Source organism: Zonotrichia leucophrys, chromosome Z, assembly GCF_028769735.1.
Source record: "Zonotrichia leucophrys gambelii isolate GWCS_2022_RI chromosome Z, RI_Zleu_2.0, whole genome shotgun sequence".
NCBI classification, from domain to species: domain Eukaryota; kingdom Metazoa; phylum Chordata; class Aves; order Passeriformes; family Passerellidae; genus Zonotrichia; species Zonotrichia leucophrys.
In genome coordinates this window covers 15119583-15133452 of record NC_088200.1, presented here as the reverse complement: position 1 = coordinate 15133452, position 13870 = coordinate 15119583, and the positions used below count along the sequence as shown (strand labels likewise).

Sequence of the window (13870 nt, the reverse complement as noted above, 5' to 3'; positions counted from 1 at the left end):
CAAACTGTCCTTCTCACTGACCTGTTGCCTTAGTTCTCCATCCCCTGTACTTTACTGGAGCGTCTTCTAACTAACCTCCATGGCAGAAATAAATTGCCTGCTTGCAGCTCATAGCTGTAATTCTCTTCTGTGCTGACTTATAATCCCCCCCCTACAAACTGCTATACAGATTTACTTTACGAGATCACATTTTGTCAAGGTACTGATGCCATTGTACTCAGTGAGAACAGAGAAGCTCTGCCTCTGCAGATCTGGAATAAAAGAATGAGAACTGTTTTTGTTTTGTTCTCTGCAGAAATGTGGCTTGGCTTCCTGTTGTAGGGTTTTAGTTTTAAAATAACTAACACAGGTTGTAATGAGGAAAGGAGAATGGCTTGTGCTCTCAGTCTGCAGGGTGTGTAAGTATATATGGCAAGCCTGTTACTGTTATTTTAAGTCTGGGGCTAGTAAAGACAATTTCCAGTTCCAGATGGCATTCTTTGGCATGCACACTGCTCTTCAGGAATTTGTCAACATGCTTGTGGTAGCTGTGGATGATCTTCATCACTTCCTTACTTCAGCCGCAGACTGTTGCAGAGAACATTAGGAGTTGAGGTATTTTGGAGATTTATTTGCAAGACTTTATGTTTACAAGTTCGATCCTTGTGTAAAAATGTCCTGGACATTGAGGTTGTATTTGCTTGGTCTGCTGAGTTGAGAACTGTATGCATAGCTTTGTTCTTCAGGCACTTGCAGTGGAAAATTTTGCATGCCTCTTGTGAAATGTAGCCTAGAGGTTCTTCACTTGTGGCTTTTTGTTATCAGCCCACAGAGTGGTGACTCTACTTCTCTTTATTAGTCCAGTAGTTGTATTAAAGTTCTTTTGGTCCTTGAGTAATATTTACGGGTTTGAAAAGCTTGATGTTAACTTTTTTAAAATTGAAGCTAACTACTGTACACCTAAAACTTCACCATTCTATTGAGGAAGTGCCATTACAGAATACTGTAATTTTTGAACAAGTGCCAAAACAACTCTCTACCTTTATACTTGGTTTTGTGAATAAATGAGTATATGAAAACATCAGGACATAAATTTTATTTCCTACGCTAATTCCCATCTCTAGTGGAGGAGTACTGTTTTCTTGGTTGCTGTTTTATCACAATCTAGTTCATTAGAGATGCAGTTTTCCAAGTAGGAGTCATGCTGCAAAACAGGTGTCTATGTAGAAAAAATCAATTTCTTCTATTACCTTAGCCAGAATTTTCATTCTAACTCAAGCTTTGTTTTGTTTTTTCTTTTTTAACTTGAAAGAAGGATGCAAGACCATCTTTTTGTGCATAGATGCATATAAGTTCAAAAATATATTGTAATTTGAAGACTTGAGCACTTCAAATGGCAACTGTAGTGTTGATCTTGATTAAAACTCTGGGGCAGCATGAAGCACTACTACATTTCTCTGTTTTTCTGAGAATTCTGGTCATAAAACCCTGAAACTGTTTCAACTGGATGTATGCAGTACTAAAGAATAAAATTAGTCTCTTTGATTGAAGAATTCTCCCAAGAATTTTAACGTTGAAATGGTTTGTGGATGCACATTTATTCACTGCTTTTTGACTTAGTTTTCTTGAAGCAGCAGCAGCAGCACAGCCCAAATGTTGGGCATGTTGTCCTAGCAGATGCTGACCTTCACCAGCAGCCAGTTCATCATACAATTGTTTTTTTTCATGCCATTGGTTTTTTGAAATATTAGCTGCCAGTGGATGTAAGATGTTGGCTTTCTTTTGTGAACATTAAGTACTGCAGTATAACTCTGAGTACTCAGTGCAGTCTGTTTTATGTTCTCCCATTGCAACTTAATGAGCACAGAATTATAGCAAGAGAAAACTTGTGAGTATATTTGGAGATCTGTTAGTGTGATGTGGCTATGACAACAAAGAAAGAGAAGGTCCATGCCATGAAAAGATAGTTCCCTTTCATATATAGCAAGAGCAGTCATATACAGACTGAAATTTAAATTTAATAGTTTTTTATTACTTGAAACAAGTAAAATGATCTTTTGAGAATTAATATTTTTTTGTACATTCAGTTAATAACGGCATTGTTGATTAATAACACTGCTCTTGAAATCAGTGAAACAGTTCATATCTGCAAATGTTCATACAAGCCTGAGGTTTTTAAAGGATGGAGGTCTTAATTTTCCCTGTTATATGTTTCCAAAGTTAAATAAGGTAATAGCGTTTAAATTTATCTTTAAAAAAGTATTTATTTATTCTAAATTTGTCCATAGGCTTTCAAAAGTTTTAATTGGTTTGTTAAATTGCCTTTATTGATATCAGGTATAATTTACTTGGCATCATTATGTAATCAATGGATAGTGGTGTCTTGGGATTTAGTGGTGTAGAGATACAGCCATTAAACAGAGAAGGAATACTTAATTTTGGGGGCCTATCTGCACTGCAAAACCCTTGTCTGGCTACCTTTTCCTTCCACAAAACCAGTTTTTATACAAGATCTCAGTGCCTCAGCTTAGGTGTTGAAGTATATTTAGTCATCTTTTTCTCTAGAGAGCTGTTGACATTCTTGACGATAATTTGGTGAAATCCAAGTATCATGTTTTTAAAAATAAAAGTGCTGTTAGGTGTATATAAGAGTTAAAATGGACTGTGTTTCTGGAAACATTATTGCTAACCCCCATTATGAGGTGCTCGACTTTCATTAAGACATTTAATACATGTTCATGTGTTTGGAAGATTTGCTAATTATTTAAAAGATGAAGGTGACATTTCCCTGACATTTCATATGTAGCTTGAAAAATTAGCCTTCTGAAAGTCTTAATTAAAACAGAAAACAGGGCAGACAACTTAACTGTACATTCTGTTATGATAGATAGGGATTCAAAAAAGAGAGTGAAGGGTCAATCATATTGTAATATCTGTAATTCTTTTTTTAAAATTAATCTATTTACACAGAGTGTTTGCTGATAGCCAAACCTTTCCTAGGTAAAATCTGCCAAAGATTTTTCAGGTTTTTGTCTCCAAATATTTCACCAGTCTCTTGCTTAATACTTTTTCTTGCTGCTGTTTGTAGCCACTGTTGTAACTTCAAAATCTGATATATAAGAAATGAAATACATAAAAGTAATCATAAGAGAAAAAAACTTTATTTTGAATGAAAACAAATGTTTTTGATAGTAAGTTAAATAAATCCCTGAACTTTTTACAAATTGTACGTATTATTTCTAACACCCTTTTAAAAACTTGTAACATTGGCATTGTAGTGTGTTACTACATTCCTGTATACCAGCCTGTAGTAATACTGCCTGATTTCATATAAACCATTAATGACTTCTGATTTACCACTCAAAATAATGTCTAAATGTTGCTGAAGATGTGAGGTCACTAGAAGTGATCAAAACCAAAAAGCATGCCAGAAAGTTTCAGGAAAAGAAGAATAGAGCAGAAAACATTACGTCGCTGTACTAATTGATGTGCACCTGCTTCCCAAATGCCATAGAACCGCAGAATAATTTAAATTGGAAAAGATCTCAGGGGGTCCACCTGGTCCTGCTTCTTTCTCAGAGCAGAGCCATCTTTAATGTTATACCAGACTGCAAAATGCCTTAGGCATGTTGAGGTTCTAGCAGCTCCAGTGTTGGAAGTCCCTCTGGGAAACCTGTTTCAGTGTTTAATCACTGTCCTCATTGTGAGGTTTTTGGTTTTTTTCAGTATCTTAACTGGTGTTTTCCTTAATGCAAATCGTCCTTTTGCTATGTACCACAGAAGAGTTTGGATTTATGTAACTGATTGTATTTTCAGCTCCCTTAATTAAAAAACTGATGTAGAAAAATTCAGAAAGACAAAATAATAATGCTTAGATATGTGGAGGAGCTTCTGTGGAATTAGTGAATAAGCAGATTGGGCTTTACAAACTTGAGAAGTGCAATGAAAGGGATTGTGATAAAGATGTAGTGGGTGTGGGGATACATGGGGAAAGTGAAAAAGGAATAACGACTTTTCTTTGTCTTTGCAGAAGCAAGAAGTAGGGCTCATCAAGTAACCACATTAGTCAAATGATTCAAAACAAGCACAGAAGCATGTTCTTCAAAAATGTGTAATTAATTTGTGCAAGTGTTTGCTACAGTAAGGCATTGTAATAAGTTACATAAATTCAGAAAACAGCTAAAAAATATGGAAGGAAAATCCTTCCATGACTGTTGCATGTAGAAACATCACATCTTAACCAGTGACACTTATCTTATACTACAGCTGCTTGGAGAACAAAGACATGCTCTGAAGAATAGTCATTCTCCTTTTCTTACAGGTTATTAGTCCACTGGCGTAGTCTAGGATATGCTTTTGGTCTGAGAAATTATAACAATTATCAAATTTCACACTACTAAGTCTTGTTTTTCAGGCTACCCCCTGCAATGCAGGATAGGTAACATTAATTTTCATCCAGTGCAGTGTTTTATAATATGTATACATCAATTATGCATAATTTCTGCTGCTTTGGAAGGTGTTTAAAACAGAAAATGCTACCTTTATCATAAAGTGATTTTTGAATACCTATGTTGTTTTAATTGGTTTCACTGTGTACATGAGATATTTTTAGTTAGCTTTGAATATTTAAATTTTTAATAACTGTATTATATCTACATGGCTCTGCGCAGTTCTAGATATCTACAGTAGTAAACTAAGAAAATGCATATTATAATTCCTGGAAAGGAACTCCAAAGAGATGATCTACTCAACTCAGGCAATCAGCTTGTATCCAACCAGCAACTGGTTTTGTGTGTGAGTGTCATGTTAATAATTTAAAATACTCTGTGTTTTTTTGTAAAGATGGCATGATTCTTTATCTGGTTTTCTGCATGTGGTCTTTCTGAGATACCTAATTCTGTCATGAATGGGACCAAAAAAAAAAACCCTAATAAAACAGAGAACAGTGTTTTGAGTAACAAAATTAGTCTTATTTCTGAAACCATGTCATAGGCTTTAGGGGTATTGGCCATGTTCGGCTATATGCCAGAATTTTAATATGTCAGCATTTATATCTCTTTCAGTAAGTGCTAACAGCTGTGAAACAGACATACAAAGTTTTTTGTGGTTAGTATATCCACTCATCAGTTGGCAGGCCAGAGTTAATGTCACAGTAAAAATTTATTACATGCTTTTGGGGCCACTCCTTAGTAACTTCTAATCTCCACTACTGAAGTGACTAATGCAGATGATCATTTTCAGAAAGTTATTTTCTCTGTTTTGAAGAGTTTCTGCTTGTAAATCACAAAACTTCATTCTCACTCTATACTTCCATAGACTTCAAAAAAACCCAAATGATTCCTTGTTCTGCCCATTGTCTAAATTTTAAGCCTTGAGATGAATGTTGTTCAGCACTTTTTTCATCGAGGAATGTGTATTATCAAACAAGAAAGGAAGCTAGCATTCACTTTACAAAAACTGTATTAATTACTCTGGCAGATGCTGTCTGTATGCCTGTTTCATCTGTATGTTCATTGAACATCGTTTGCAGTAGTTGCTGGAATTTCCCTGTCAAATTTATCTTAGAGCCCTTGTATTCTACTGAATTTTCATCAAAATGTCTGAGGACCAGTTCCCTAGCCAAATTACAGAAACAGTGATATGATTCTCATCTTTTAGATATCACTGATTAATTTCTTCTAATTGAAATCCCTTTTCTTCTGAGAGCATTTTCGCTTTCACTTGTAGAGTCATCATCACATTTCCTCTGAGTTTTCTGTGAAGGTTCTATGATTTGGTTTGCACGCCCACATTCAACTTCTGTATCCATGTGGACAGCTCACATCTGACTCATGAGACATTTTTTTCTTTGAATGGAGTAATGTTAGAGTATGGGCTTATTTGTATCACTGTACATACATGGCTCACTAGTGTTTTAGGAATATTCAATATATGTTGCATTGTCCTTTGACTCTTGCTGACAGTCTTGCACCTTTGATTTGCAGTGTTACTGTTTTCCTGTCTCTCAGAAGCATTGATTCTATTTTATTTTTATCTTAGGTCTCTCTCTAGCCTCTTACTTCATTGCTTTTTAAAAAAGAGTATAGACTATTTTTCTTTTATAGAAACTTGTAAAATACAGCCCTAGTCCTGGATTTATACCACTAAAAAACTCTTCTGGGCTTTTACACAGTTCAATTTAAGCAAAACCTTTTTTTCCTGTTGCTTTTTCTTGCCTATGTTCGTTGAAAATACTGTTGTGACTCTGACTCATCTGGTCTACCTTTTTGATTGCATCACTCTGCTGGGTATATTGTTTTATTTCTCATACACTGTTAAGATTTGCAGTGATTGCACTCAGTGACAAGACTGTGTGCTTGGCAAATGAGCGACTTGTCCATAGGAATGTATCAGTTAAATGTCATGACCATGGAAGAAGATAAATTGTAGTGAAAAATCCACTAAAACACACAGCATCTCTCACTGCACAAGATCCCCCAAAGACAGTACAGGAAACACAGAAGCCCAGATTCTGGTCATATATAAAGATGCAGTTGAGGAAATCCTCAGGTAAAATAGCAGGTGCTTCACTCATGGTTTTCAACTGACCTAAATCCTGCTCTTGTTTTTTGGTTCTTATGCTTATTTTCTTCTTTCTGTCACTTGTGAGAAGAGAAAGAATGGAAGAATGTCAGAATGGTTGTCTTCTGTTGTGACATCTCTTGAAAAAAGCTGAAGTAATTTTTCCCCTCTTAAGAAGGAAAGAAAACTGAACAGCTTTTCATCCTTCCATTCTGACACTCCACAGGCGCTGCCCTACCATGCTTCAGTGATACCAGTGAGGTTATAGCCCTGAAAGTGTGAGCACATCTCCAGTTCTTCCTGTTTACTCCCCTGCTATCTGCAGCTGTGTAGAGTCATTTCAGTGGGCTCCCAGCAAGGCTGACTCTGTGTCTGGGGTGACTGAAATTCCCTGGTGTTCTTTCAGGTGTTCTCCTGCTGACCTGCCTGGCTATCCCAGGCTCTGGGCATCTCAGTGGTGTGTGTGGATGGCATCTCATCCCACAGCTTATCATTGTTAAACCTGATGATATCCCCCACTTCAGTTATGTCTAGTTTATGATATAGTTAATTTCAATTTGTTCTGGGGAGTCATTAGAAACATGGCTAGTTATAAAAAGGAAAATATCAGTCATGTATTTTTCATAATTTTTTATTATGTGCTTCCATGACACATATGTGTTTAAACTCACTTAAAAGAAATAGGTTAAAACGTTTTCTGATGACAGCTTGTATTTGCGTGCATACCTAGCTTCTTAATGGTAGAGTACAAGTTTTTCTGTAGTAATTCAGTTATTACATAAAATATTATGATCTACAGGTTAGTTTGCTTTCTAGTGAAATTGGTGTTATATAAAATAAGTGAGAAATCATGCTGCCATTTTCTTGATGTCTCTGAAACTAATTAATTTGAACTGAAATGAAACTGAATCAGCTAATATGCTTTAGTGGCTGTGTTGTGTATGCTAGTAAGTGTAATACTCCATATTGCTCTCTATAGCATCACTGGAGCAGAATTCCTAATACCTTTCCAGTGTCTAGATCAGATTGCTTAGTCTGATAGTCACATGTCTTACAACTTTGAAACTTTTGTCATGACTACATATTTGGCATGTTTGTTCTGTTTGGTGACATGATTTCTGTTGGAATGAGCACTGTGTGCAATTGTAATGAACTTTCTGAGTGAAGAGTGCCTCTGTTCTCTGCTAGGTTCCTTCAGAACTTTTAAGTTACCTAATACCCTGAAATAATTCTTTCAACTACTAAATCCTTTGTTGAATTGAGAGTGTCTTGACTAAGAGGTTCAAAATTTGGGGCTGGGGAGAGATCACTGAAAGATAGCTGTGATGTGCATTTGCTTTTGTTTTGTAAATCAGACTTAAAATAACACCCTGATTTAACTAGTAAGATATTACACACGCATGTACATAAATACATTTTAAAATAAGTAGATGGCATCTTCTGGGTTGCAGTTCTACACTAGTTCAGAAAAAAAGATATACTTAATGTGCATTAAAAAATCCCTTTATACTGATTTTTATAATATTCTGAGTGAAAAACAGGTTTCCTGCAAGATCAGACAGTTCCTTCTAAGGCACACTGCAGCTGGAAAATGGCAAAAAAAGTCAGCAGAAGACCACTTTTGTAGCTCTTTAGCTTTATCTAGGTTGCCCTAAAATACTTGAATGGAATAAATAAACTCAGTACTGACTGCAGTTGTGTTTTGTCATATGTTTGGTTAGGCCTGCTGTGCAAATTCTGAGTCTTCATTGCTGTAAGATATAGACTAGTTTCAATATGTCAGGGGAAAGAACTGTAGAAATGCTAAATACTGTTTATAAATGTGCTATAGTTGGAACAGGATGTGCTACATTTTGAACAAAGCCAAAGCTTATCCCTTAAATCCACATTTCAATAGTCACTCTATTTAATGGAGAAGTTTGTCTTTGTATGTCGTTCAGTGGTGCTTATCAAAGTTGTCCCAGGCCTTGAGCCTGATATTTTGAGTGAAAAAAGCCCCCTGTTGTTAATGTGTTTTTGTAAATGAGAAATTGGTGAATGTAGGACCTTACTTGTAGTTTGATGTTGTTGCTAGATAAGCAGGCTGTTAGTGTCCACTAGAACGGGAGCTCTTGAATTTTGGTTGTGGGAAGTGAAGTAGAGTTTGTACATCTTTTGGTAACTTATTTTCTCCTGTTATGTAAGAAGTATACAAATAATTGGTGTTAAATCTCCTGGCTCACTTCTGAAGAGATGTGTGGAGTGGATTATTCCACAACCAGCATGCAAGCTAATGTAGACTTTGTGTCTTAGTTGTTAATGAAGTTTTTTTGGTTTTGTTTGGTTGGTTGGTTGATTTTTTTTTGGGGTATTTTTGGTTTTTCCTTTTTTTTGTGTAAGCAGTTTAATTCAGCAGCATCATAAGAATAAAAATCAGGTTTCAGCACAGAGTTGTTTTACTAAAATTAAATTACTTAGTGTATGATAATACTGAGTCCGATAAAATGTATAAAAATGTTATTGATGGGTAAGTGGGCACCCTGTTAATGAGTATTTCTGTGACAGATGCACTCCCTATCAAAGTTCTCACAATTTGGCTGGTTTTTGCACTCTTTTATTCAATAGCGTACAAATTAAGGCAAATTGCAGACTTCTGCTAAAAAATAAATAGCGTTATTTTGCTAAGAGAGCGCTTAACCTGTATCTTGTAAAATAAACTCTATTTGGAAAAAATTTTCAAAGACTGCTAAATTTGGTGTGCAGATTTGTTGGAAATCTTGGAATAAACTGAAGCTGCATTTCTTACATTATGAGATCTATGCTTTCTTCTCTCAAAGGTGTATATTGGAAACTTGGAAGCAATTTTTCTTTGTAACACTGGCAGTTGTAGTCTGTCTTCATTGTCAGTTTTTTACAGTTTTGAGTTAACCTAAAGCATGAGGTTGTTAATGTGTGATTTTTCTGCTTCAAGTTTATATACCTTATGAGTACTCATTGAAGTATCTTTGTCATTTCTGAAGGTGATTTACAAGTAATAAACTAAGTTTATCCATATTGAAAATACTTTTTTTTTAAAGGTTGTTCTTACTTTGAGAGCTGATAGTAGAGATGAAGAAAAATACAGTCTTTGGACTAAGTCAGCTTTTGAGACTTTGGAATTTATATTGATTTCTGCTGAACTAGAGATGCTTAAAGGCTGTTTCAGTGTTCCAGTCAGAACCCTCTTCTTGCAGAATTTTAAATTCAGGCAGTGGCTTGTCAGAAGTGACAGTGGCGCTTATGGTTTACAGTAATATCAGAAGAGAAATGGCTCCTATTACTTGCACCAATGGATGCTAATATTTACAGGTAGTCTGTTGTTAGAGAAGGACCTGTTAATAAAGGGAAAAAATCTAAAAACCTATTAAGTAAGGATAATGCACATACATAGAGTTTTTTACTGTGTGGGGATTTTTATTACATATTTTCAAATCATTGTCCCTTTAAAATTTCAGGTATTTCAGGAGAACTGAGACTTATGTCTCTTGTTTTTGGAGTAAAAAAGAATTTCAGTTTTCTTTATAGTCCAAATATTTGCACAGAATATTTTAGGAAATATAGAATTTGTAAGTGGTTAAATTGATCTCTGCTTAATCCTGCTGATTTTGACACTTTCTGTCTTGTATCAATAGCAGTTCAGCCCATATCTTTTATTTAAGTGAAATTCAGGATTCTATATTGTACATTCTCCAATAAATTAATGATCCTACAGATTTGCCTTTTTTCACTAAAGATTATGGCCTTTCTCCTAGGACAAGAAGGATAAAGTGTCAAGGTTTGACACTATACGTCATTCCATAGCTGGAATTATAAGGTCTCCAAAATCCATGTTGGGTTCATCATCGGTAAGTAGTACCAATACTGTAGTGTTGTGATATTGTTTTTTCAGCTTAAATAAGATTTCTTTTTCCTTTAAACATCATGCATTTTCATCTGAATGGACAAAAATGACATTAAAACAATGTTATATATACATTGTTCTGACTGATCAGCATACAGGATAATATCATGGTATAGTGGTGTGTCAGAACAACTTGCCACACTTCAGGAGAATCACATTTTGTATGTTCTTTGCAGCTTCCAGAGTGGTGCTATATCGTTCACAGTATTCTTCCTGATGAAGCTGATTTTCTTGAAATGCACTGTATGATAATTAGGTTAGATGGCCATACATGTTTTACCAATTGTTGCAGTAATTGTATTACCCGTATTTTTTAAAAAAAAGCTCCAGTGTACAAGCATATTGTTACTTATTGCTACTACTCCTGTACTGTATAAGTTACTTGAAGTAATCTTGCCTAAAACCCTACTAAAAATGGTTGTTGAGTATCTCTGAGATATAGTTTGCTTTTGTTGAAATTCTGTAATTGCTGGACAGATGTCCTTGTTTGTTTTACTTTTGTATTTACTTCTGTTTGTTTCATGTGGAAGCTTGCAAGTTTAGTTAGAAGCCTTGAGCCTCTACTTGTGGATGTATGAGATTGTACTTGAAAACTTGAAAGCCTTCTGCCTTTTTCTTGAATATGTGATCACCATAACCCTCCCAACTAAAAATAAAACAAAAACCGCAACTCAAAAATCAAACAAAAGGGGAAAAAAACCTGGAAGAAATTTGGGTGAAGTTTTAAAATTCGTTTAAAATTGCCTTTTAATTGTGATCTTGTCACCTAAAATACAAGCTCAAAGTAGCATTCTTGAGAAAACTTCAGAAGTAATGGGTCTTCTATTTTATGCTGCAGGATTGCATCCAAGGACCCATTAAAGGGCACAGCAAACCATATTTAAGCTAGATAGTATACAGAAGGGGTGGAAGAGATAAAAATTACATATGTGTAAATACACATGTTGTATGGAGAGGACAACTGTACATAGTGATGAAGGAATGGAAATATAAATATAATAATGAGATAAAATTAGGGTAGAAAGACTTTTCCTCTGAAAAACATAAAAGTTGTGTGGCATTTGAAAAGTAATAGGAAAAACCTTGCTAAAATATTAAAATATCCTTGATGTTAAACAAAATCTCTACATTATTGTGATCTTCATTTTATTAAAGTTCTAGTTGTGGTAAAAATGCAGCATTTAATATTAAAAACTGATGAAAATGTGTATTTCTGTGACCTCTGTTCTTTATGTAGGTGAGACAAAGTGTTCATCTCTGTTTCTATGTATTACAAAACTTATGACTTCAAAACAAACCAAAAAACTTCCACAAACCACAGAAAAAACTTATCTGAAACTGCTTCAGAGAAAATTTGGAAGATAAAAAAAATCTTGAGATAAAAAAAAAACTTAAAAAAAAATCTTGAAATAAAATGCTTAGATTAAATCAGGGAAAGTCGATGTCAAAATGTCAATTGGCTTAAAGTGTCATTTTAAATAGTCTATGTGCCACACTCCAATTTAATTCCATGTAAGGTGATGTAAATCTGGCTCTAGTGCGTGATAGATAGGATTGGTGAAACCTTGGAATATATTTGGAAGAACTAAGATTGGTGTTGGTTCATTTGAGTCAGAAAGTAAAATCTAGTAACAAGTGCAATCTTGATCACCTGTTTCTTAAATGACACTTAAATTACTTCAGTTACAATGTATAATTTCAGCCAATTTTCACTTTTACTTTGTATTTTGATTTAGCGGCTTTGTGTATGTTACAAAAGCTGACCAGTGTGTACAGCTCAAATTTGCTTCATGACTTAGCTATTAAATGTGGTCAGCTATTTCCTTCTGACAACTACATAAGCATGTTTAATTGCTAAATATATAAACTGGTACTTAAAACTTATTATCCATCAACAAAGTATTCAAAATTATTACTGAATGTGTATTTAAAGTAATACTAACATCCATTTAAAAAAATATATATTTTTAAATGGACCAGTACAAAAAGGATGTCAAAGCAGATTTGCAAAAGGACTGGTACTGATCTTCTCATATAGTCTAGTCTAAAATGATCCTACCTACCTGTTTTCAAATTATTGATTTGGAGCATTTAAAGTTTTTAAAGTATTTCTAAGTATTCAATTTTTAAATATATTAAAACTTTAGAAATGGAACAATGTAATGATTTAAATGTAGTGCTACATTATAAACACTGTCCAGTATTTTTAATTGGTGGAATAAATTGAATTTTGTTTGTACAAATTTGAGAGGACTAATTTTTTGTGTGTTATCTGGAAAAAGTCATAGGGAAACTGTGCCATTGTAAAAGCAGACAGGAGTTTTTTGTGTGTTGACATTGAAATTCTGTATGTGCTCTCAGAATGAGAGGGTAATACAGGAAAAAAATGTTGTTTGAAGAGAAAGAAACAAGGTGAAGGATTCAGATAGTTTTTGGACAAAATACAAGCCAATTTTCTATAACAGCAAGAGATGTAACTTAAATGAAATGAGGAAACACAACAGTGGGGGTATCTTTCATGTACCAGTAATGAAATGCTGTGAATAATCTGAATGAAGAGTCTGAACAAATTGCATCATGAATGCCAGCTTCTGCCCTTCTGCATATTTTTTTAATATGAAACATTTGAGCTTGACAGAAACATCTGCTTTTATTTATAGGATTTTTTTTTACTGTTTATAGGATAGTAGGTGGAATTACTGCTTGTTTCAGATGGTGTACTATTAGCATGTGGGCATGAGCCAGGTACACAGACTAAATATTCCATAGGGTATTGTCTCCAATTAACAACTTAAATTTATTACTTTACATTCTTATTTGTGTCAGTGCTACTCTTTTACTCCGTGAGAGAAAAAATATCTTGAGAAAATGTTTTGTTTGCTCAAACATGGGAAATAAGAGATTACTGAACATTTGCATTCAGAATACACACAAAAATAGAATATTTAGCATGCTGTTAGTGCAATAAAATATCATCCCCATTATTATTTTTATTTAATTCTTGGTGCAAGTGCAGGAATAATATACAGTTTTTTGAGTAGAAATAACACACTGCTGTTTGCTCAGTTTTTTTCTTGAAATAAGGGAAGCAGCAGAGGACTGCTTCTTTTTACTGTTGGAGAAGAGCATATGTTTTAATGGGTTGTTACGCAGGGAGAAAGGAGCTCAATATAAGGAAAGAGGACAACATGATAAAATACATGAGGATTTGATGATGATGAAAACCATGAGAAGCATGGTGAAATACGTGAGGCCATCTCCTTGTAGAAGAAAAAGTGTGATTAGATATATAAGAACACACACCGCCCCCCCAGCCCCACCCAATAATCCGTGGGTGCAATATGGCAATAAATGGAGATCTTAAAGGGCAGTGGAAATCTTAGAGATAGGCAATAAACAAAAAGTTGGGGA

The 13870-nt window shown here is 34.6% G+C and overlaps 1 protein-coding gene across 4 annotated transcripts in view; it reads left to right on the top strand.

The window, feature by feature from the left end:
- Positions 1-13870, top strand: part of FER (FER tyrosine kinase) — a 158201-nt gene that overhangs the window by 66697 nt on the left and 77634 nt on the right. For all 4 annotated transcript variants that reach the window (XM_064735465.1, XM_064735467.1, XM_064735466.1 and 1 more), the window contains one exon: positions 10311-10403. In XM_064735465.1, coding sequence (XP_064591535.1) covers positions 10311-10403 — 93 coding nt within the window. The remainder of the gene's footprint in view (positions 1-10310; positions 10404-13870) is intronic.